The 21,827-nt window shown below is 41.6% G+C and overlaps 1 protein-coding gene across 1 annotated transcript; it reads right to left on the bottom strand.

Annotated features, from left to right (window-relative positions):
* Positions 1-854: 854 nt before the first annotated feature.
* On the bottom strand, positions 855-21,454 carry LOC139338945 (MAGUK p55 subfamily member 7-like). The gene is made up of 19 exons (XM_070974299.1): positions 21,351-21,454; positions 20,547-20,581; positions 20,112-20,230; positions 19,258-19,335; positions 17,734-17,814; positions 14,777-14,911; positions 11,485-11,566; positions 11,239-11,324; positions 10,339-10,416; positions 9,534-9,730; positions 9,378-9,436; positions 9,161-9,172; positions 8,682-8,735; positions 6,029-6,202; positions 4,153-4,233; positions 3,965-4,058; positions 3,680-3,788; positions 2,778-2,921; positions 855-1,792 (listed from the first exon to the last, which is right to left on the bottom strand). Exons 2-19 carry the CDS (start codon positions 20,578-20,580, stop codon positions 1,562-1,564), a joined length of 1,848 nt encoding a protein of 615 aa, XP_070830400.1. The 5' UTR covers position 20,581; positions 21,351-21,454; the 3' UTR covers positions 855-1,561.
* Between the last annotated feature and the right edge of the window lie 373 nt (positions 21,455-21,827).

Below are 21,827 nucleotides of genomic sequence, written 5' to 3'. Positions count from 1 at the left end.
AAGATATTGTTTAACATCAGTCGCATTTATTTTCACATACTTCGAGTAGACAGCTACAAGATTGAGCCAAATTGCCCGAGACCAATTGACATCATGCTCCTGTGTAATGTTTGAAGTGGGTGCTGCAGTGAACATAAAACGGTGGGTTTTCATTGGATCACTCCGGTGTCTTAAATGGCATCGTTATGATCTCAGAGGGTGCCTGCAGATTCTCAGTGGTGTGATGAAATTATACTGCCTGGCTGCGGCTGAGGTCGGCCTTCAGGCCTGGCAGAAGTGTGACTGTTGTCCTGACAGTCTGGTTTGAGTGTTTTGGTGATCAGGAGACGTGTAAACACCCCAGTGAGTGCATCTCCACTCATCCATTTGTGCTCCTGTCTTCTTTGTGTACTTCTTTGTGTTGTGTTTGACACCGACAATAAGTCTGCCGAAGTAAAATAAATACCTGAGACAAAATGGCATGCTCTTCATCCCCGCAGCCTAATCCACCATGTAGAGCCTCGCTGTGCTTTTGCACTAAGCTTTTATGTGTGCTCGTAACTTTCTCTCCATACGTCTGCAAAGACCCAAGTCCCTTGAAAGCCATTACCGTCTCCCCACATCACGCAGCTCCCTCTTCCTCCCAAACACGACATGATAGACACATTAACACTCCTTCACACCCAATTGAGCACAGCATCCAGAAAGAGGAAGGAAACGCCGTGAATGTAGAGGAATGCAGCCATTAAATAGAAGTAGATTAAAGAGCTTGTGTGAAGGAGAACAGTGGACTCTGCACCTGACAGCTGTGATGCTCAGATTTGACTATTTTTGATTGTTTTAATTGTTTTTGATTAAAAAAGACATCTTTATAATTAATGGTCCACAATAGAGTTTATTCTCAGTGTTGCGTGCTGAAAAATGACCAAATTGAAGGCTTAAAAACGTTCAACAACCAAGTTACTACAGTGAATATTACAGTAATTGTGAGACATACACACTCCTCATTGACAATATGTACACAATTCTGAAACCTTACAACCATGAAACGGACCTCCCTTCTTCCTCATCTACAGTCTAATTGACTGATACCTTGTTTGCGTCCATATTTTGTACATCATGTTGCTGGCAAAATGTCTCCCTGAGCGCTACTAATAATATTTCTCTGGTGTACATTACAGTTAATTGAAGTGCAGCAGCTGTCAGAATAATTACATGCTGATGTTTGCGACTTGGCAGGGAAGGATTACACTCAGCCGCAAGCTCTGGAGAGTTTCCTTTTTTTCTTCTTCTTCTTCTTCTTCTTCTTCTTCTTCTCCGCCCTGCGAGCCGACGTTATTTCAGCCAAATGCCAACAGAAAAACTGGCTGAGACAGACGGAGGGAGAGAGAGAGACAGAGAGAGAGAGAGATGGATTCTGTTTGCCGAATTAGATGCACACCAAGTGACGGTATGGAAAACTGTGGTAATCACAGGACTTGTTGACAAATGGAAAAAATATTTAAAATATGAGAAAAATTTGAACTTTATAGTGTACACACAATTAAAAGATCATTTTTCCGTCCCTTGTTTCTTTGTGAGTTCAAATCCAGCCGTCCAAGTGACCACAGCTTCTCCGTGCTTTTGCTGGTGAGGAGCAGATCCACTGCGCAGGGATCCAGTGGACCTCTGCCTTTTCCACCCTCTCCAGGTCTGCCTTCAGCTCTCTGAATGCCACAGCAATGTCTCCGTTAACAATCACCTTGTCGAACAAGTGACCGCACTGGCTCTCCATGACTTCAGCCAAGTGAATCATGTCCTCAAAATCCTCCTCCTGTGACAAGAGAACACCTGGGTAAAGAAATGCTCTGCGGTGGCTCTATTCAGCATTTGATTTGTGTGTCCTTGATTAATCAAAGGTGAAGAAAATCTGCACAAACAACAGCAACTGGTGATTCATGAAGGAATGCTAACTGACCAGTGAAAAAAATAAGCCATATGGTGACAAAAACATCCTTTTGTTTTACAATAATGTGCACATACTGTAACGTAACAGGACATGGAACGGATCCCCCCCCCCAACCATTCAACTGTACAGACCAACACATCGTTTCATGCTGAGAGTAAAGGATAAGAGGCCTTTTCACAAAAGCTGTAGTATGAGTTGGACGCACTGCCCTGTAAGATATGCCTGAGCTACCTAAGGGCTGCCGTACTTGGCACTGGGCAAACTCCATCTGGGCTGCAGCACAGGTGTGTGACCTCTTGGGATTAATAAGGGCAACATGGCAGCCAGGGTCAGACAGTGAACGAGAAGCCAGATGGGGATTATGAAAGTGACCAAGCGTCTTTCTGTCGTGTCTAAAACACATCTGCCGTCAAACATGCACGCTCCTGTTTGTTGGACAAGCCAACATGGACCCACCAGAGCAACATAACATATGAACCCCTCCCTCATTCAGTCACTCTTTCAATCCACTGCCTGCACACACAAGATGTAAGCGTTCATCTTCAGGACAAAATACACTCACCGATACGTTAGTTATGGAACAAGAAGCCACCCACCAGGCAGCCTTGTAACCCCTCCTGTCTCCTAAATGTCTCTTAAATGCAAACCACAGGGTCAACCATGTGTAAGGCAAGTTGCTCGCATGAGTAAGGGGGTTTAGGTGTGTGTATGTCTGTGGGGTCGGGTGGGTGCATTAAGGCCAGGGAGTCTGACCTCACACCGCCCCACGTGTTACAAGACATGGAACAAGTACCTGACTTCACACACATACCTGCTGTGCATTACGTGTTTATGGTATAGTTTCTCTTACTGCAAAGATCCTCGCCGACTTCTTGTCCTCTTCGTCGCAGATGAATTTAGCTCTCCGTCTGGTGAGGCGTAGCTCCTCTATACGCGGGGGCTTCACAAACACCACGTATGGTTTGAATTCAGATGTGTAGACATGCTTTATTTTCTGCGGTGATCAAAACAGAAATGAAGGAGCTTAGATGAAGGATGAAGTAACTACAACAAAGTTGCCTGAACAACTTCAGGAGCCTCCTTTTCGATCAAAACGCAGGGAATCAGAATCTACTAACATTATGTTAAATGTGGCGAAGAGAAAACTTGTAAGAGCTCTTAAACTGAATGTTAAATTATATGAAATGCTGCAACTATGGCAGTTCTTTGTAGAAGATTAGTGGAATTGATTAGAAATAGCATCACTGGTTTTAACAACAATAGCACAAAGTGTGCTTAGTGCATTCTTCAGTAAGTATAATTTAAGTATATTTTGTCACCTGACATCCTCCTTTTCCCCAATTTTGGACAGTCCTCATGTGCTACAGTATGTGTAACTGCTAATTCCCCCTGTTGACCTGAGATTGGCGACCCCTAACAAAACCCTACTGGTTAGCAAGGACCTCAATAGGCCGGTTCATGCTACAGGTTTCCCTACAGATCAGTATCATGTGATCCCTCACTGGCTTCTCACCATGTAAACTCTGCCAATTGCATTCAATGGAGGGTTTGGCCAAACGGGAAGCACCACTGCCAGGAACTGAACCCTGTAGTGTTCGGGAGGCACACGGGCCCGTGGAAAGTTTTCATTATTGAAAAAGCAGTCATCACAATGACATTTTTTGACTTTAGTATGAAACACCAGTGTGGATGATTTAACCAGGGATACATGAATTAGCTAAGAATAATCTTTTTTGATGGCATCATACTTACACTTGGGTGCACATCCAGGAGGCACACCTTGCCCTCAGCCATCACTCTGTGCACAGAGTCCAGACTTGTTCCATAGTAGTGTCCATTATATCTCCCATATTCTATAAACCTAGACACCGGGACAGACAGGACAGACAGTATAAAATGGTTATCAGACAGCAGTGAAATGGTGGACATCATTCTCATGAAAAAGGAGAGGAAGAGTGAGCGAACAAAACTCAAATGGGACTATTTTTAACACCATGGGAAAGGAAACCTCAAGAGTGACATCTGCATATACGGTACCTATGATTGAGAATGTCCTCTTCAAACATGTGAACTGATACAAAATGATAATCAACCCCTTCATTCTCCTGCCTTCTCTTCTCACGTGTGGTGTCTGAAAGAGAAGAGAAAGGGATGCAGCTTTAAAAAGATGAGAAACCAGCGTGTATGCAGGAGGTAAAGGTGACGGTTTCAGATGTCTGCCTTACGTGGTACAGTGACGCCATAGTGGTCAGGGTCGGATATCAGGAGCCTCCTCTTCAGTTCATTTACGCCAACACCGTCAGGCCCTTGAGACAAAGATCAAAACACTGTGTTCTGCATGTGGGATTCATTCCTAATATCAACTGTTTGCTAATGTTTTCCTCACGACAAGTCCAACATCAAGTAGGCTCGGTGATCTGGTGACACATCTGTCTTTATCATCAGAGGAGGAGAAAGGCAGCGAGAGAGAGTCAGACAGACAGAGCTCTGATTTCATCCTGATTTCAGTCTGAAAACGATTCTCCAAGCAGCCTCGCTCTTTTCCTCCGTCCGCGTTGCTCTACTGAACATTAAATGCTCCTATACCCTCTGGAAAATCCATAGCATCACATCTAAATGTGCCATCTGCAAAGTCACACAGTATCAGTGTCATTATAGTGTAGGATGCACAGGATGAATCGCACACACGCACACAGGCGCACACACACATCTGGGATTTTCTTCTAAAGCAGGTTTCTGCAGCCCCAGATTGCATCAGACTCTAATGGAGCCCTGTCTGAAAGTAGGATTCCTGACATACCTGCCTTTTCCATCACAGCGTTGCATGAGCTTGATACATTACAAAATATCAGGTTTATAGGCTCTGCACTCTTACACCGCTGATGTCTTTCACAGCTGCTCCACAGAACCGGAGAGGAGCATCATCGGGCTCGCTGGATACTTTCTCCTGACCTTTTTTTTTTCCAGTTACATGATCTGTACGGCTCAGAGTCACTTTCACCAACTTTCCAGGGGCATAACAGTCTATTGTTTCATTCAGAGTGTGCATGAATGCAAACAAAAAAGGACAGATTTCCAACCTGGTCAAACATTATCCAGCTGGTCCTGTTTTAGCGATCCAGGTTTTGGTTTTCCTGTCTATAACTCTCATTGCCAATAAGTGATATATTCTTAATGATGACCTCCGGTCAATGAAGAGCCTTCACAGCAGACAGTAAAACGTAATCCAGAGTCGGGGTAAGCTCCAACTCAATTAAAGAGGTCTAAATCTAAATCCAAGCTGTCTTAACTGTTCTAGTTTGATGATGGAGCACTTGGCTGACATTATGAGGGATCTTATTCACAATCCACTCATCCCTTTCTCTCCATTCATCTATCTTTTATCTCCTCCCTATCTGCTTTTGCTTTTGCACCTCTTCAGTTCATTATGTTTCTTTCTTCTCTGCCTTCCACTTTCAATTTTCATTTCCCCATCTTCCATCTCTCCTCTTCTCTTCTTTCTTCGATTTCCCTCAGTTGCAGATGACCTACAGTTGTATCGTAATATGACATTAAAAAGACCTCAGCGAGGCTCAATGTAAAACTCCCTGGGGAGGGATATAGCTCAAAAATACATAGAGCAGGCCTGTAGGATTGGCAGGGAAATGAATCTGGGGTGGGCCACAACGTAACTTAAGAGAACACAATATATTCTGACTTGGAGTTTTCTGACAGTGTTTACGTGGTTCTGATGGGAAAGGATTGTTCCTGCACTCAGGAGCGGGACCATAAATCTTCATCAATGCATTACTTTTTCTTTTGATCAGCAGCAGCTTCAATAATATTGTCCTTTTAGTGAATGGTATCATGTTGTTTTGATTTTTTTATGTGGACAAAAAAAGGCAGAGGGATAATAGAAAGCAGAACTGACTGCAATGTGAGATACTGTCCACACACCACAGCAGCTACCATGTTATAAACTTTCTATATGGCAATGTTATATATACACACATACAGGGTAGGAACCTATATCACAATCTTTTGGGGTTGTGCTTTCAGAATAAACTTTCCCCACAAGAACCGTTCTGTTTCTTTATGGCTGTATGTTTAGTTCATACGTACCAACCAGAACAACCAGACGGTGTCTTTCCCTTGGATCTCTGTGGTAGGGGATCACCTCTATGTAGGTAGGGGGATGAACTGAGCCATGTACCCCTGTGCTCCACCTCCTGGACCGAGCCGCTTCTCTGGCCCGACTGCTCTTTCTCCCAAGTCGGAAACTCCTTCTCAATCCAGCTGAAAAAGAGCGAGAGGGACCTTAGCCAGGCGTATCACTGAAAACCGAACAGGATATCCTCCTTATGAGAGTCCAGAAACCTGCAGCACAACACAGCATCTGGCATATTATCAGCTTATAAAGCTGATAAGGTGTATGTGCTATGAGGCAATGCCCTATTAATGCCCAATTTACACATCCAGTAGATGCAGAGCAACATTAAAATACATCTTGAGTCACATCTCTGGCCATCTGGTGCATGCAAGACTATTTTTCACTCTCCTTTTAGCTTCGGTTTTTCGTGGGGGGAATATCTGGCTCTTTAGCTGCTAAATACTCTGTATGTTCACCAGCTAGTCGCTACCATTGTCTGTGCTATCTGAAAACGGGGGCGTCGCATACATTGGGTTGTAAGAGCTTTTTCAGTGATAACAGTTGCCTGCTTTGGCTGGCAATGAGGTTGATGAGAGCGGTGAGAGCAAACCGAAACAGTGAAGGGCTGTAAAAGCAAAACAATGAGCCAAAAGAGGTTAAATTTAACTGTCAGCACTGCCACCCAAACTCCGGTGTCAGCAGCACCCTGAACAGCACGAATCTCAGTCAAGAGACAACAACTCAGTCTGTCACACGTCGCTTGGAGGCCGTCTGACAGCCAGCGTCTGCCATGCGACTGTGGTCAGGTCTGGCTTGGCAGGCTCGCTCTCTTTCATGATGTTAACTGCTGCTAAGTGATGGTGCCAGGCTTTCTTTGACGTCAGCTGTAATTTCACTGTGTAAGCATATCTGTCCATTTCCTCTCTGGGCTTCATTCTGAGAAACATGGCACTACGAGTAGACGTTTCAAACTTTTGTTTACATGGCATTTAAACTGTTGATTTTACTCAGAAATGTGAAATGGTGATACATACTGTATAAAACCAATGTTAGACAGCAAAAGAGAAATCTTATTTCCTCTACTGAAATAAGGTCTTTAGGAAAACATTATGTAATTCTTCAATCTTCAGTAATCCTGGCAGTGAAATTCTCATCTATTAGTGAAAATACTCACAGCTATAAAACCTTCATTTTTAGAAATGCTGCAAGATATTTCTGCTGCAGTAGACAGTCAGTGTGGGATGACAGCAGCTCCAGTCTTTATGGTAAGATGAGCTGACTGGCTGCTTGGTTTTTCCTTTCAGATTTAACTGACAGACGTGGGAGTGGTATCAATCTTCTTCATCTAATTCTCAGCAAAAAAGCAGCAAACAATTACTTGAACCTCACAGATAACCACAGACAATCTAAAACATCAGTCAGTGAAGGAAGCCTGTGTACAGGCTGTATTTCCCGTCGTCACAATGCCTTGTGTATCTCCACGTCGCCTCTCTTTCATTCACTCTCTCCTCTGATTACTCTGCATGAAGTCATTTGTTCGTGCAGCATCAATAAGGGTTTACCAGACAAAGAGGAAACACAGAGTCTGAACCACATCCTCAGGTGGACACTGGCCTGAGATAAGATGAAATGCACATTATTAAATGCTCATGACTCTTAGAACTGATATAATGCAACATCTGTAATTACCCTGCCTTGTACGGACAAAAGACCCTTTTTACAATCAGCTTTAAGTGCACAGCCCCACATGAACGTCCTGCACCGCTCATGTGCACACATATGAGCAGTGCACACATCACATCCAATCCATGAGATCAAGACAAATGGGATAAATGGGAAGGCTAAAACCACATTTGCTGTTCCAGTCCTCTCCCACAAATCTCCAAACCACAAAACTACATCATCATATAAACTGGTTTGTACTGAAAATATAACCAGGGTGTCCTTTTGTTGCTGGTTTTTCTCCATCTATTTTTATCGCTAAGTCCAATATTCATTCAACAGAGACTTATTAAGTACATTTACTCGAGTTCTGTTGGAAAGTACAAGTTTCATTTAGATCTACTTTACTTAAAGCAAAGTTATTATTCTACTCTGCAACATTTCAGAGGGAAATGTGCTTTTTACTTAATGCATTAATCTGTAACTTTAGCTACTCATTACAGTACTTCACAGATTCTGATCAATATTATTAAATGCAATCAACAAATAACTGATGATCTATTATCATAGATTAAGTTATGATAAGATAAGACCTGACCCCTGAGGGAAATTCACAAGATACTAGCCCCACCTTTGCAAAACTGCAACATTACAGTGATGCACACATTACTGCATCTAATAATCGTGATTCAATATTATAACATACATTATTCTGATATGGGACATAATCAGGACTTTTGCTTTTGAAACTTTAAGTATATTTTCATGCTGACCCTTTTGTACTTTTACTTTTCTAACAGTGTTCTGAACTGTGGTGCTTTACTGACCTAAATGACCTGAGCACTTCTTCCACCACTGATATTCAGTCTATGTGAGTGTTGCTGCGAAGTGTTTTGTCTTTTATCACACTGGTCCCTTTTCCAGTATCAGTGGGATTTGAGTGGAACAAGTCAAACATCTCACCAATGTGGATCCCTGTTATAGCTCCATAGTCGACATCCTCCAGGACTGGAAAAACTGCGAGCGAGAGGAGGAAAGAGTGAAGAGACGGTGGAAACAAACCACAAGGGGATGAAATATGTGTTGCTCTGAAATTTCATACTCAAAGTATTAGCATGTGTACTGACCCAAATGTTCTAATATTTTACTTTGGAAATTCTAAAAATAGTTAGATTTAGAAATAATATCCACAATTTAGAAATATTAATGACTACCTTACTCTTACAAAGTGACTGTGAGTGAAAAACTAGCACATAACACAGGAACATTTAACAGAATCCTCTCCGTTTTGGAAATGTGGTGAGGGGAGCGTTACATGATTATTATGATTATTATTTCACCTCTTTAAATCTTTAAAAACCCCAAACCCCAACCTAAATATACATATCATGTAAATCATGCTGAAGGTAAGTTTTGTAAAAGCAAATTCAAGGTGACGGTACCTTCCCCCTCATCTGCAGAGCATGTGGAGAAAACAAAAGCAGTGAGTACAACAGGAGGCCAGCAGAGCTCACCCATGACCATGACCTTCATCTTCAGACATGACCCGTCCACCTCTCAGCTTAGCACTAAAGGAGCTCAAAATGTTTACTGGAAAGTGTTAAAAGCTTTAACTCTTCTCAGGTGTGGTGCTTTTATGGACAGACATTGGCTCGTCACCTGGTGGTTTGACTCGGTGAGGCTTGAACAGGGCTTTAGGTCGCTGCAGTGCAACTCTCCTGAAGAAAGCCACAAAAACACGGGATTTCATTCAAATGTTTTTTAAATATTATATGATATTGTTTTGCTGCTGACTAAAAAGAATGAAATGACCACCTCTCATGGAGCTGCTGCGAGGGGATGAGCCCTGCCCGAGTGCTGCTGCCCCCGAGGTGACAGGCCTGCCACCAGGTGTCCTCCTCCATGCTGACGATCTGCAGGACGTCGCCCCTTTTAAAGGCTAAAGCTGCATCTTTGCACGGAATGGCGGGATCCTCATTAGGATTATAGTCAAAAAGAGCCCGCACAAACAGCTGCAGAAAGAAACATCATCTCATGTTTTTGCCTTGAAACAGACAAACAGGTGACAAAGGATAATCTACAGTTTGTGAGCTGCCTCATTTTTCACATATGGTGGTATACTTTTTGAGAAATGACCATGATCATAGACAATAATCTGTCTTAATCCTTTACAAATGCTCCCTGCTTTAACCGTTTCCAGCTTGGACACCCACTCCGTGTATGTGGTGGAAATGGCCGAGAAACAAAGAGGATTGTGGAACTTGAACTTTTCCACATAAGGTGCATGGATTCGATGTTGATGCTAAATTGAGTTGATGTGGCTCAACACGTGTGATGTGTGCAAAGTACATCAAGTGTTTCAATGATAAAAAGCTGTAAATAATAGTGAAGTTAGTGAGCGCCTTATCCTTGACTGTCTGATCTGAATTTACTTCTTGACAACGCGCTGCTGTAGTTTGGCATTGTGGCAAAAACACAAAATAGAACCAAACACACAAGATACCACTGATTTCATCTCTTTTTACTGAAACCAGGTGAGCAGCTTTCTCCATGCAGTCAGACTGCATGCTAGCATAAAATACACACAGCATGGAATACGTGACGTCCATATTGACTGTACCTTCTTCTTATTGGATGCGATTTCTTCCTTGGAGGAGGCAGGAATGATTTTGAACCTGACTTCACGCTGAGAATGAGCCTGCACAACAACATTTAGAAGAAGTATGAGTTTAATATTTTGGGAAATTTTCTTACTTGTTTTCTTGGCTTAGAATTAAAGAAGTATGAGTTTCCTGTCTGTATGGTAAACCCAAATGGCCTTGCTTAGCATTAGTAGAGCATCATATCTGCATGTTAGTAATTAACATCTCATTTGTTGAATATGTACAAAAAAGAATAGTTCTGGGCGGATTTTTTTAGATAGCTATCTTCCCTTGTTTCTTGTCTTTATGTTCAGCTAAGCTAACCATTTCCTGGCTGTAGCTTCATATTCCTAGAATAGATTCTACTAACAAGCATTGTCTGTGCAGCCAACCCCTGACATATCGTATCCCTCTGTGCTCCACTGTTGTCCAAAACTATTAAAAAACTCAACGATCCACAGCTTTACACTGGGTGACATGTAGTTTATTTAGAATCAATCCTGCTCCTGTGTGTACCTACTAGTAGTCCCAAACAAATGCACTATTTACTCCTTTAATACACTTGTTTTTAAAGTTTTCCATCTTCAATATTAATTATTAATATTATAATATAATAAAAAAAAAAATAGGAATAAGACTGCAAGCCACAGACATGGTGAAGAAGTTGAAAGTTATTGACAGATGACCTGATGCTTCGTTGGTTCAGGGATGTCCTTTTCATGAGGTTTTTTGACAATAACAAAAATATGAAACAACGCCAGCCTTGTCCTTAAGGTGCAACATTAAAAAGAAGAAAGAAAACAGGAAACAGAACAGAAACATGCAGTGTGGAGACATGGAAGCACACAGTGTGGCTGAACAGCAGAGGTGAGACTAACCAGAAGAGAAAGGACTTCCTTTGGCTTCCTGTGCTCCAGTGAGACTCCATTCACCTCTTTTAGCTCATCTCCTTCGTGGATCAAGCCTTCAGTGTTGGACATACATATGGAAATTTGTAGCACATGCTCTCCTCTGTAACATGTACATTTACTGTACTTCATCAGAATGTTACTACGACCTAATGTAAAACTGCAGCAATGTGTAGAGTGGACACAAATGTAATGAGTGAAAGCTTATTAGCTTACCGCTTTTATCAGCTGCGCCTCCTCTCATGATCCTCGCCACCACAATAGCCCCAGTGGATTTATCCCTCTTAATTGTTGCTCCCTTGAAGATGATGATAAGTGAATTAAAGCATGAAGGACAAACAGATGAGCATATGCACAGAGGCAAAGAGGTCAACAGTGAGTATAACATGTTGATTTTATTACAGTCCAGACAAGCGTCTTATTTAGAACCACTTCATTCCAGTGAAGATTATTTGCATCAAGACGGGTCCATTTAGCCGGCTGCCTTCATGTAATGCACAAAGCACTGGAAAAGGTTATCCAAATTAACATTATTTTCAACAGATGTTATTGATGTGGAGCAAATCGCAATGGAAAGAGCATCTTATGTAGTTGAATACAATCAGCTCGCGCTGGGGTGTAACGCTGTTGTCTGGAAAACGGGAACATGCTGAATCGATCAAAGAGACCATGTCAGAAAAAGGTCAGTCCCCCTCCAATCTAGTTTTGGGATCAATACAAAAGTGTGTTCTTTATTATTGGCGCTCTGCACATTCCCCCCTGAAAGCTCAACTATTAACACACGAGCATACACACGCTGCAAAAAAGATCCATCATAGAGTAAATTATTCTCCTATTCACCCCTAAAATCATATATTTCTCAGAAAAGATTCAGCTCATCTCTGCTGCAGCTGTTCTTTTTTTGGCCACTGTTTGTTTGTCTTTTAGTTAACAGGATATCTCAAAAGCTTGTTAATAAATTTCATTGAAATTTGGTGGAAAGTGAGGCCACAGGCTAAGAAACAAATGCTTAGTTCCTGATGTGGGTCCAGGAATTTTTAAAGGAATTTTAACTTAAGCTTTTTTGAAAATTTCCCCACTTTTCTAATGAACTACTGGACTTAGTTGAGTGAAAAGACATCTGGCACATGAACCATTCATTGTTCACCAGTCTATTGCTCTATGTATTCTATTGAGAGCTTGATCCAGATGCAGATAAAAAATTCAGAACTTTTTTTCTTGCTAAAAGAACAAATTTTTGGGCATTGACAAAGGTATATGTGCTTTGTACTTTGATTAGTTTTCAGTCCAGTTTCACTTGATCCAGGAATTTCCAGAAATACGTGACCATGGCTTGGAACAAGGTGGAATAAGGCCGATCATTCCGGCAGTATCAAAAATGATTTATGATTAAAGACCTTGAAACAAGTTGATTTACATCGGAAACAGAAGAGAAATGATCCCAATCCATTTTAATGCTCAATATGGCTTTAAAGGACTCATTTAAGCTTCACAGTGAATATGCATCTGGAATGTGGAAATATGCACGCACACACCCACTCAAACACACACAACAATGCCGAGGCTATATTGTGCGCCACAGCAGATATATGGGAACAAAGATGTGGAAGAATTGGCTGTAAATTCAAGGTTGAGGAAAGTGAGCAGCAAGCCAGATGCAAAGGTGATCCAGGCTGCAGCAGAAACCCTTTATGTTTCCTGTAGTTCCAAGGGTTGTAGTCCTGCTACACCTTGGCATACATGACTATAGCAGTCACGCTGTTTGACAACATGACAGGAATTCAGTCGTGAGAAAAAAACGGGATACGTTTATTGCTTTGAACTGCCTGTGTGTGCCAGGTACTGTGGATGGACAAAGCTGTTAACTTAAATATTAGCATTTTGGTTTGCTTTGTGTGTATTGCAAGGCCAGGCAAACTGAATTAGAAACCGGCTAACATGTCGCAAAGTTTAGTTGTACTTGTTTTTAGAGGAATTTTTAAGGATTCACAGACACTAGACTATTTCTGCCACATGTGAGACAACAGAAGAAATACATGTTTTTTCAGTGTTTTTTTTTACAGTCTTGAAGGTTTTCTGACAGAGAGGTTATGCTTATGAACCACATGGGAAATAGGAAATGCTTTTCTGCCAAGAGTTAGATGAGAAGGTTGATAGCGATCTGATGTTTGTGCACTCACAGCTGGCACTCACTCGCTATCTTAGTAAATTCTATGTGAGTTTTGACCAGTTTGACTTTAGAGATGAAGTTGTAGGATTCAGACGTGAACTTAACAACAACCAGCATATCATCCTGGAGCAGACAGAGGCTGAAAAGTGCTTCATTTCTCTGAAGATAAACAAGAGCCTGGTCCTGACAATATCAGTGACAAACTACTGACATCTTGTTCAGGTCCACTAAGTTCTGTCTTTTATGACACTTTCAACATGTCTCTGAACATAAAACATATACCTAACTGTGGCAGTAGGCTCTGATCATCCCTGTTACTAAACGCAGCCCCAAAACTGGTCTCCCTTAATTCTCTTGTAATGAAAATCTTAAAAAGCGCTTGTAAGGGAAACTGAGCATACAATTGTCTCTATATGCAATTTGCCTATTGGAAGCACAGAGGAGTTGAGGATGGTATCACCTACTTAACCTTTTGTCTGAACACCTAGAGGGGAAACCCATACTAGATTGCTATTTATTGCCTTTTCTCCAGCATTTAATATGATCCAACCCCACATTTTAGCCATGAGGCTGAGGCTTTGACTTGAGTCACAGTCTGTTGGGCTGGATGATGGATTACTTGACAAACAGAACACAAAGGGTGAAAGTAAATGGTATTTTATCAGATTTATTATGTTCTTCTACTGGCTCACCCCAGGGCTGTGTTCTCTCACCTTTACTTTACAAACATGTGCCAAAGTAAGCATGAGCACAGGACCATGTTGGAATTTGCAGATGCTTCAGTCACTGTAAGTCTGAAACACAACAATGCATCCAGCCACGGCCCAGTCACATAATGAGTGTGTCACCTGGTGTAATGAATCTTTCTTGGAGCTAAACATATCCGAGACAAAGGATATGATCATAGATTTTAGACCTGATGCTTCAGTCGAAAGGACTACGACCATTAAAGACCAGGCTATGTAGAAAGTATCTTGTGTCATAGAGTCATAGACTCTGAATTGACCTTTGGGAAGAAAAGTGAGGCAGTGTGTATAAAGGGTTGCTCAATCTCCCGTCTGCACAACAAATTTACCCTTGGGTACTAAAAAAAGACCTTGGACCATTCTGGTAGTATCAAAAACAATTAAAAAAGACGAAATGTAAAATCTCCCAGTGGAATCAGGCTAGTTGTTTCTGCCTGTTTTCCGTCTTTATGCAAAGTTAAGCTAACCGTTTGCTGGCTTTGGCTGCACATTTAGCCTGCAGACATGGCATTGTTCCAATGTTTTCATTAACTCTTGGCAAGAAAGTGGGTTTTTACCATGACCTTTGAAATATGAAGACATATTTACTGACCAGAGGCTCTTTGGTTTTGACCAGACTGACAATTTTGACTGAATCCTCCTCCTCCTCCAGTACATCATCAGGTATTGGTGGCAAAGTCGGCTCAAAGTCTCTCTGAGCCACAGCGTCATGGACAGACAGGAGACTCTAAAGGAAACAGAAACTCAGTGAAGGTGCTGATCTGCATTTAGGTAAGTCACTTTAAATTCTAGATGCTGTGAACAGATGTGACACAGGGGATAATATTCCCTCATGCCTCTCACTTTGTGTGGAAACTGGCTGAGGCCAGCAGTACATTCTGAACAAAATGGAAATTGGCATGTTGGCTGTCAAGCTGCTGTCGAATTCGGCATTGTGAACAAATGCCAGTGTAATCACTGCAAACGTCTGCTCATTTAATGGTGTCCATTCTAGATGGAAACCTACTGAAAAACTGGTCAGTTTCACCAGTGCATGTTTAGACAAATATTTTTAGACAAACTGCTGAGGCTAGAGCTAATTAAATGTAGTTGTAAGGTTGAAAGGCACTCAAAAAAATGCAGTCCCTGTTAATTAAAGATGACTGCATGGTGAATGAGACTGTGCAAAAATTCCAACAAGTTTGGCTGGCCTTCCTGCGCTCACTACAGCGACTGAATCCAAACACAGCACTTTCTTCTCAGTCGCAAACCTTCAATTTTGCCCGTGCCAACATGCCAAATTTGATTTAGCTGGAAAATACTGCCAGCCTGTGGGCCACCTGAAAGCAACCCCCCACACTACTAACAGTGACTCTGCCTGCAGTCGCACTGGCTCGGCTCAAACATGACACATGGCTAAGGAAAAACTCCTTTTCCAATGAAGGACTGTGAATTGATATATGATTCACTATCAATGCCCAGACAGTTCATTTAAGTTCACTCTTTGTTAACTTTGGCAGTAGAAAAACTCCACGTTTGTTTGTAGAAAAACAGTATTCTGGATAAACGTTAATCTCTTACTGAGAGCCTGCACAAAGAAACAAATCCAAAAAAGGGAGTTTAGTGTAATAAGAAAGAATGAGAAGCGGGGGGGAAACATCTGCTCATCAACTCAATTTTAACAATCAGCCAATCCATCTGTCAGTTAGTCTACTTGTTATCCCCCCGTCCATCAACAGTCGCTCTGCTCAGAAGCTGCCAACGCGTGAGCAATGTGTCTCTGGCCACTTTCAGAGACAGGTTTTCAAAAAACAAACATTCATTTACAGAATATTATACCCAGAGTTTCTCATAAGTATGTGTGAGCTCCTGCGTCAGGGCCAAGAACAAACAGGTCATTAAGACTGTTTAAACAAACCTGTTAGTTCTCGGCTGGCTTCAGCTCCTCATTAAGAAAAGCCACGACTTCTGCAGCTCACTGGAAAACCATACACTATGTGTGTGTGTGTGTGTGTGTGTGTGTGTGTGTGTGTGTGTGTGTGTGTGTGTGTGTGTCTGAAATATGACTGTCAGCAGATCTAAATTAAGGAAACATACATTTGAGTAGTCTGGGCCTCTACATGAGTGAACACTAATAAACATAACTAGGGAGTAGATTAGCTTCAGTGCCAGTGTGGTTAATAGATGTCAGCACCTCTCAGAGGGCAGAATGATGAGGTGAAATCAATTTGAATACAATTTACAGCTGGATTAATTTGTCAATTTGTGTGACCCATATAAGAGCTGGATGTAGGGAACAAAATACTACAAGAAATTTGATGTAGCTGAGCTCCAGCGTTCAGTCTCCTGAACAACATCAGAATAGCTCAGATGATGCAAGACTGCATGGAAATTAGTTTGTCAGATTATAGCTCTAGTGTTAGCTATGTCAAGAAAAATGACTGAACGTGTAACCGCACCATTCATGAGTTGGTCTCTTTCATTTTTAATGATCCACTGGGGCACTGAAGTAGAAGGAAGCAAAACAACATCTTCCGAATGGATTACATTGTTGCTTAATAAATGGCCCATGTGAATGGCAATTATAGGATATGCTTCAGTGATAGAAAACTGAACTCTTGCTTAGTTTGTGCCATATTTATGTGTGTGTGGGTGGTAATGTTACAGGGAGTGAGGAGCCACTCGAGGGAACTGTTCAATATGTTGGAAAATGCACTTATTTGCTTTCTTGGAGATGAGCAGAGCCACACCTCTCTCATGTCTGTAAGGTTAAATGTGAAGCTAGCAGCCAGTTAGCTTAATTGACGCAAAGTTTGGAAACAAGGGAAACATTAGCCTGGCTATAAAATCTGTCCTCTGGCATCTCTGAACCCACTAATTAACATGGTACATATGGTTTGTTAAATTCATACTAAAACTTAAGTGTGAAACTGACAGACTGTGGTTTTTAAGCTAATGGTACTGGCTGTAGCTTCATATTTAAAGCTAGAGTAAGTAAGAAGCATTAAAAGGATTTTTTTGTTATAAGACACCCATTCAATTATTTCATGTGGGCCGAATGAAATGATTGAACGGCCACCTGCTTGTATACCTATACGTACCTGATAACCTGTGCACACTCTGCACGTGACGACAAAGCTAGCAGATATATTGCTAAAGCGACAGCGAGCTAGTCAGACAAGAATGGCAGAGAAAGTGCAGCCAAGCTAACTCAACTACTTATGTCTTGTTTGTTCAATTGGCACAAAAACCAAAATGTTAAGTTTTCACAGAGAGACTACCCAACAATCCAGGCTTGTTGCTTCCCTCTCATTCTTGTCTTTGTGCTAAGCTAAGCTAACTGGCTGCTGACTATAGCTTCATATCTATCATTGCAAGCTATGGTGTCAAGCTTCTCTGCTAGCTCCAAACAAGAAAGCAAATAAGTGGATTTCTCAAAAAGTTTAATTATTTCCCCTTAAGAAGGGTGCATTCCTTTGGTAGAAATGATGTGATGTGGCTGGGGAGCTTCAGGCTGACACACATGTGAAGCTACAGGAACACATGGCCATGGAAGGAAAGACTCTTCACCTTAAAGTGGGGTTTGGAAAACAGAGCAACCAGTTCTTTGACTTCATCCCTCCAGCCTTGGTATATCAGCTCCTCTGCCAACTGGAAGCAGAGAAAAGCAGAAGGAGAGGCAGGATATATCTTTTGTAATTAGTGGTATACGTTCATATCATGGCCTGAGTGAGGTTTGCTGCAGACTACACTGTCCTGGCCAGGAGAGACAGAGAAATGAGCAGAGACAAAGGAATGTCAACTGCAGTGACACATCATCAGTACTGTCCTTATTTCTACACTTTCATATGGCCTCCTTCACCTCATCGCAGCTTTGCTTTTCTCTTCTTGATGTTAACTATTCATCCGTGTTCCTGGTTTGGTTTTGCGTCTTTTAGCCCCAAAAGCTCCCGAATGTTCAAGGCTACACGACAGCCGCAGCGACAGCTAAAACAGAGCAGCCTTGACCGTCAGCAGCAAGTGGAGAGGCAGAGAGTGACTGTGTGCAGTCGCCCCGTCTTGTCAAGCATATTACTGTAATGACTTCTACTGCTTCAAGATGTCGAGGCACACTCCAGAGACACAATGCATGAAGGTCATTAGTTTCCACTGTGAGCAAACAGAAGCCTCTCTGAGGGGAAACAGGCCTATGGTTTGGCCCTTCCAGTAGGTCCTGATGATTTAAGCCAGGCAAAGAGTGGCTGTCGAACCAAATCTGAGGCAGAGGGAGTGAGGGGAAGGAGATGGAGAGGAGTGAGGGGGAGAGGATAGGGAGAGATAGACAGTATGGAAACATGGCAGGAATTACAGAAGGGTATACAGCAGGGAGAAGATAAAAGAAAGCAAATGGAGAGAAAGGGGAAAGGACACAGAGAAAGGGGAGGAATAGAGATAATAGAAGAAGGGTGTGGTTTTTGGGGTGGAGAGAAAAAAGGATGGATGCATAGAGTAAGAGAAAAGTGTAAAAGAACATCCTTGTTTCACACTTTGTCCGGGAACAAGAGGGGAAGATCAGCAAATGAAGGTGGAACATGATCAAAATGAGGCAAAGAAGAAAGTGGGATGAAATGGAAGCACAGGGATGATGGGTTGGTAACAGGAGAGAAGAGGACGGGTGTATAAACTATGAAATCTGAATGGAGACTGCTCATGCTGTTTTGAGTCACATCTGTAGTGGGAGTACTCCCTGTCACTTCATCTTAAATCTGAAATTAATTGTGTTCCTCCAGCCTGAAACATTAGGCAACACACGAAATGATTTTAGCAGCCTTTTGCTCGGCACTGTCCTCGGTGACCTAACTCCTGGCATGCAGACACAAAATGATATCTGCTGTAAAACACAACCTTTGGAGCGATACTATCTAATATTTCATAATTCAGTACACATAGGAAGGAATACACGATCCACCCGTGCTTCTGTGTGACAGGAATGTCATCTGTACATCAGAGGAAACAATTTCAACGATGAAAAATCTTCCCCGCTCTCTCTGCTGTCAAGCTGTCATCCTCGGCAGCGTGTCGGTCTGCGAAAGATGTTTGGAGAGAGACGCTTACTTCTGAGGCCAGCCTTGCTGCATGCTCCTGGACGGGGATGGGGCTTCGCTTTTCAAAACGCTTCAGACGCTCGTGGATCTGTCAGGAAAGTATCACAATACAGGTTTTCTCTGCAGTAAAAAGGCACTCACTGCAAGTTCTACTGTTAGCCCCAGTACTGCTACTACAATTACTACTACTGCTTCTACTACTAATAACACCAATGTATTGATATTATTTGTCATTTATTGAAAGATCTGCAATGTCACCAGGCCTGGAACACAAACTTTCATTTCAAAATAAATGTCGATAGAATAAAATATTAGAGAAACAGATTATGTAAACTGACTTAAACGGATTCACTGCAATATATCTTAAGTACTGTGCTTAATTTTGATGTACTTTTACTTGAATTACTAGTTACTAAACAGATTAATATTATTATAATACACACATGTCTCATTAATGAAGTATCTTTAGTACTGTGAAGTATCACTTAATGCAGTAGTGATAATAATGCATTATGTAAAGTATTATAACACTGAAGAGGACCATTCTTCCTGTAAAATACTATATAGATATAGTTATTGACAAAACATCAGTGTTAGACAACCTGAGAATGAGAACAGGTTGGTTACTTCTGATCATTTAGGTACATTCTGCTGATAACACTGCACTTTGACTTAAATGAGAATTCAAATGCAATTTGTAAAAGTATTTTTAGACCAGTACTACTGCTAAAAATAGATTCTGAACACTTGACAAGTGCAGAAAAAGTGCTGCTTTAAAGAAAAGAGAAGGAAAAAAATGATACTGTAATTGATATGAGTGGAAACAAACAAGCACAAATCACTGCGGCTCAAACATGTCGTCACCTTAAAGAGCAGGTGAAGCTTCTTCTCCATCAACATGCTGTGGAGGAACCTGTAGTCCTCCTCTCTGTCTGTATGACACTCCGTTCCAGACATCACTGATGAGAGCAGCCTGCACACGCCTGGAGGAGGAGGCGCAGGACACGCCCACACAGACACATCACACACACACTCCACCTGCACCTGTTACTCATTGACAGTCCCTGGTTTCAAGGTGGTGAGGTGAGGTCAAGAGCCCAAAGAGAGAGGTTAAAAGTTAAAGGGAGGGTGTGATAAAAAGCCTCCCATAAGGTCAGCCTTTAAAAGATTCACTGTTAAGGGGGACCATTGCTTGTATTTTCCACTTATGTGAGTATTCCATCTCTAAGGGCAGGACAAGGGAGGGGAAAAGGGAAGAAGCAAAAACACAATGTATTGACCTGCACGCTGTGGACGTACCTCTGTGTTCTGTTCTGCTCAGCATCCTCTTCATTCTGAGAAAACAAATGTAGTCATATTCAGCTATCTGCTCCAGATTGATTTTGTTTTTGTCAGCGAAGACGGAGAGCAGAGCATGACACAAGGAAAGACAAATTATTAGAGAAAGGAAGGAAATGGATTTGCTTTTCACATGGCACGTAGAAGAGGCTTCTTATGAGATATCACTGCCCCCTAATGCTGATATGAGATATTTCAACATTGTGATGATCATACATTGTTCCACTGCGCGGCTGTGTCAATAAATTATGAAATCAGTCAGGGCTTCATCAATAATATTCAGAGATCTTTTCCTTTAAACTTTACATGTTTGCATGCTTGATTGAATATTACTTCCATAAAATTTTATCAAACAAAAGATGAAAATTAAACTGCTACAACCAGATAAATACTCAATGTCCTTTTCTCAAATTAATACACTTTTACCTTTTCTCATACTGTGATTTTGATTTATTTAAGATCAGTTAATCCTGGTATGAAAATATGAAGAATTTCATTGAAAAGCATGAGGATCGATTCAATGAAAATGCACTCGTTTGAGTCGAGCCCATATAAGACATTGTCCATAGTAATGTTTTTTTTAAATGATTTTAGTGTTTCAACAGCTGATAATAAATGAAAATGCTAATGCTAAGAATTTTGAATAGTTCACCTGATCTGGTACAGATGAGGTATGTAACGCGCATGTTTATGTCCATCAGATGAAATCCCAAGTAGAGGAAAGCTCAGCTCAGCACAACCAAACAAAACTTAAAGTGCACTCACCAGAGACTGTCCATTAGGCCTGGTTCAGGCAGGCCACATCGCTTAATATGTGAAGAGGACCAGCTGCATTTCAACATCCACTTGTGGAGAGAGGCTCTACAGTGTTCGACTGGCCACATTGTGAAAGAGACCGTCTGTTTTCCAGTCAATATGTGTCAGGTCTGACCTAAATCAAGCCAGTAGGCAATCAATACAGTAATCAAAGAGCATGCAGTGCAATGTTTACCCACACCAATTCACTGTCCACATAGGACTGTCACTGTTTTAATAGAATGTGAGGTCAGCAGTTGCATCCTGTCAATACCCTTTTGTCTGAGGTGGTATAGTACAAGGGTGTTCAAGGTTTTAGGGTAATAAGAGATCAATCAAGATATGTGTTAAAGGGAATCCGTAAACTCAACAATCTTAGGAATGAGATTTTGGGTGATGCATGTCACAATATAAATCCAGTTAACACTCTCAATTCAAGTCTCAAGT

This window comes from Chaetodon trifascialis, chromosome 11, assembly GCF_039877785.1.
Source record: "Chaetodon trifascialis isolate fChaTrf1 chromosome 11, fChaTrf1.hap1, whole genome shotgun sequence".
In the NCBI taxonomy this organism is placed as follows: Eukaryota; Metazoa; Chordata; class Actinopteri; order Chaetodontiformes; family Chaetodontidae; genus Chaetodon; species Chaetodon trifascialis.
This window is presented reverse-complemented; position numbering and strand designations above follow the sequence as displayed.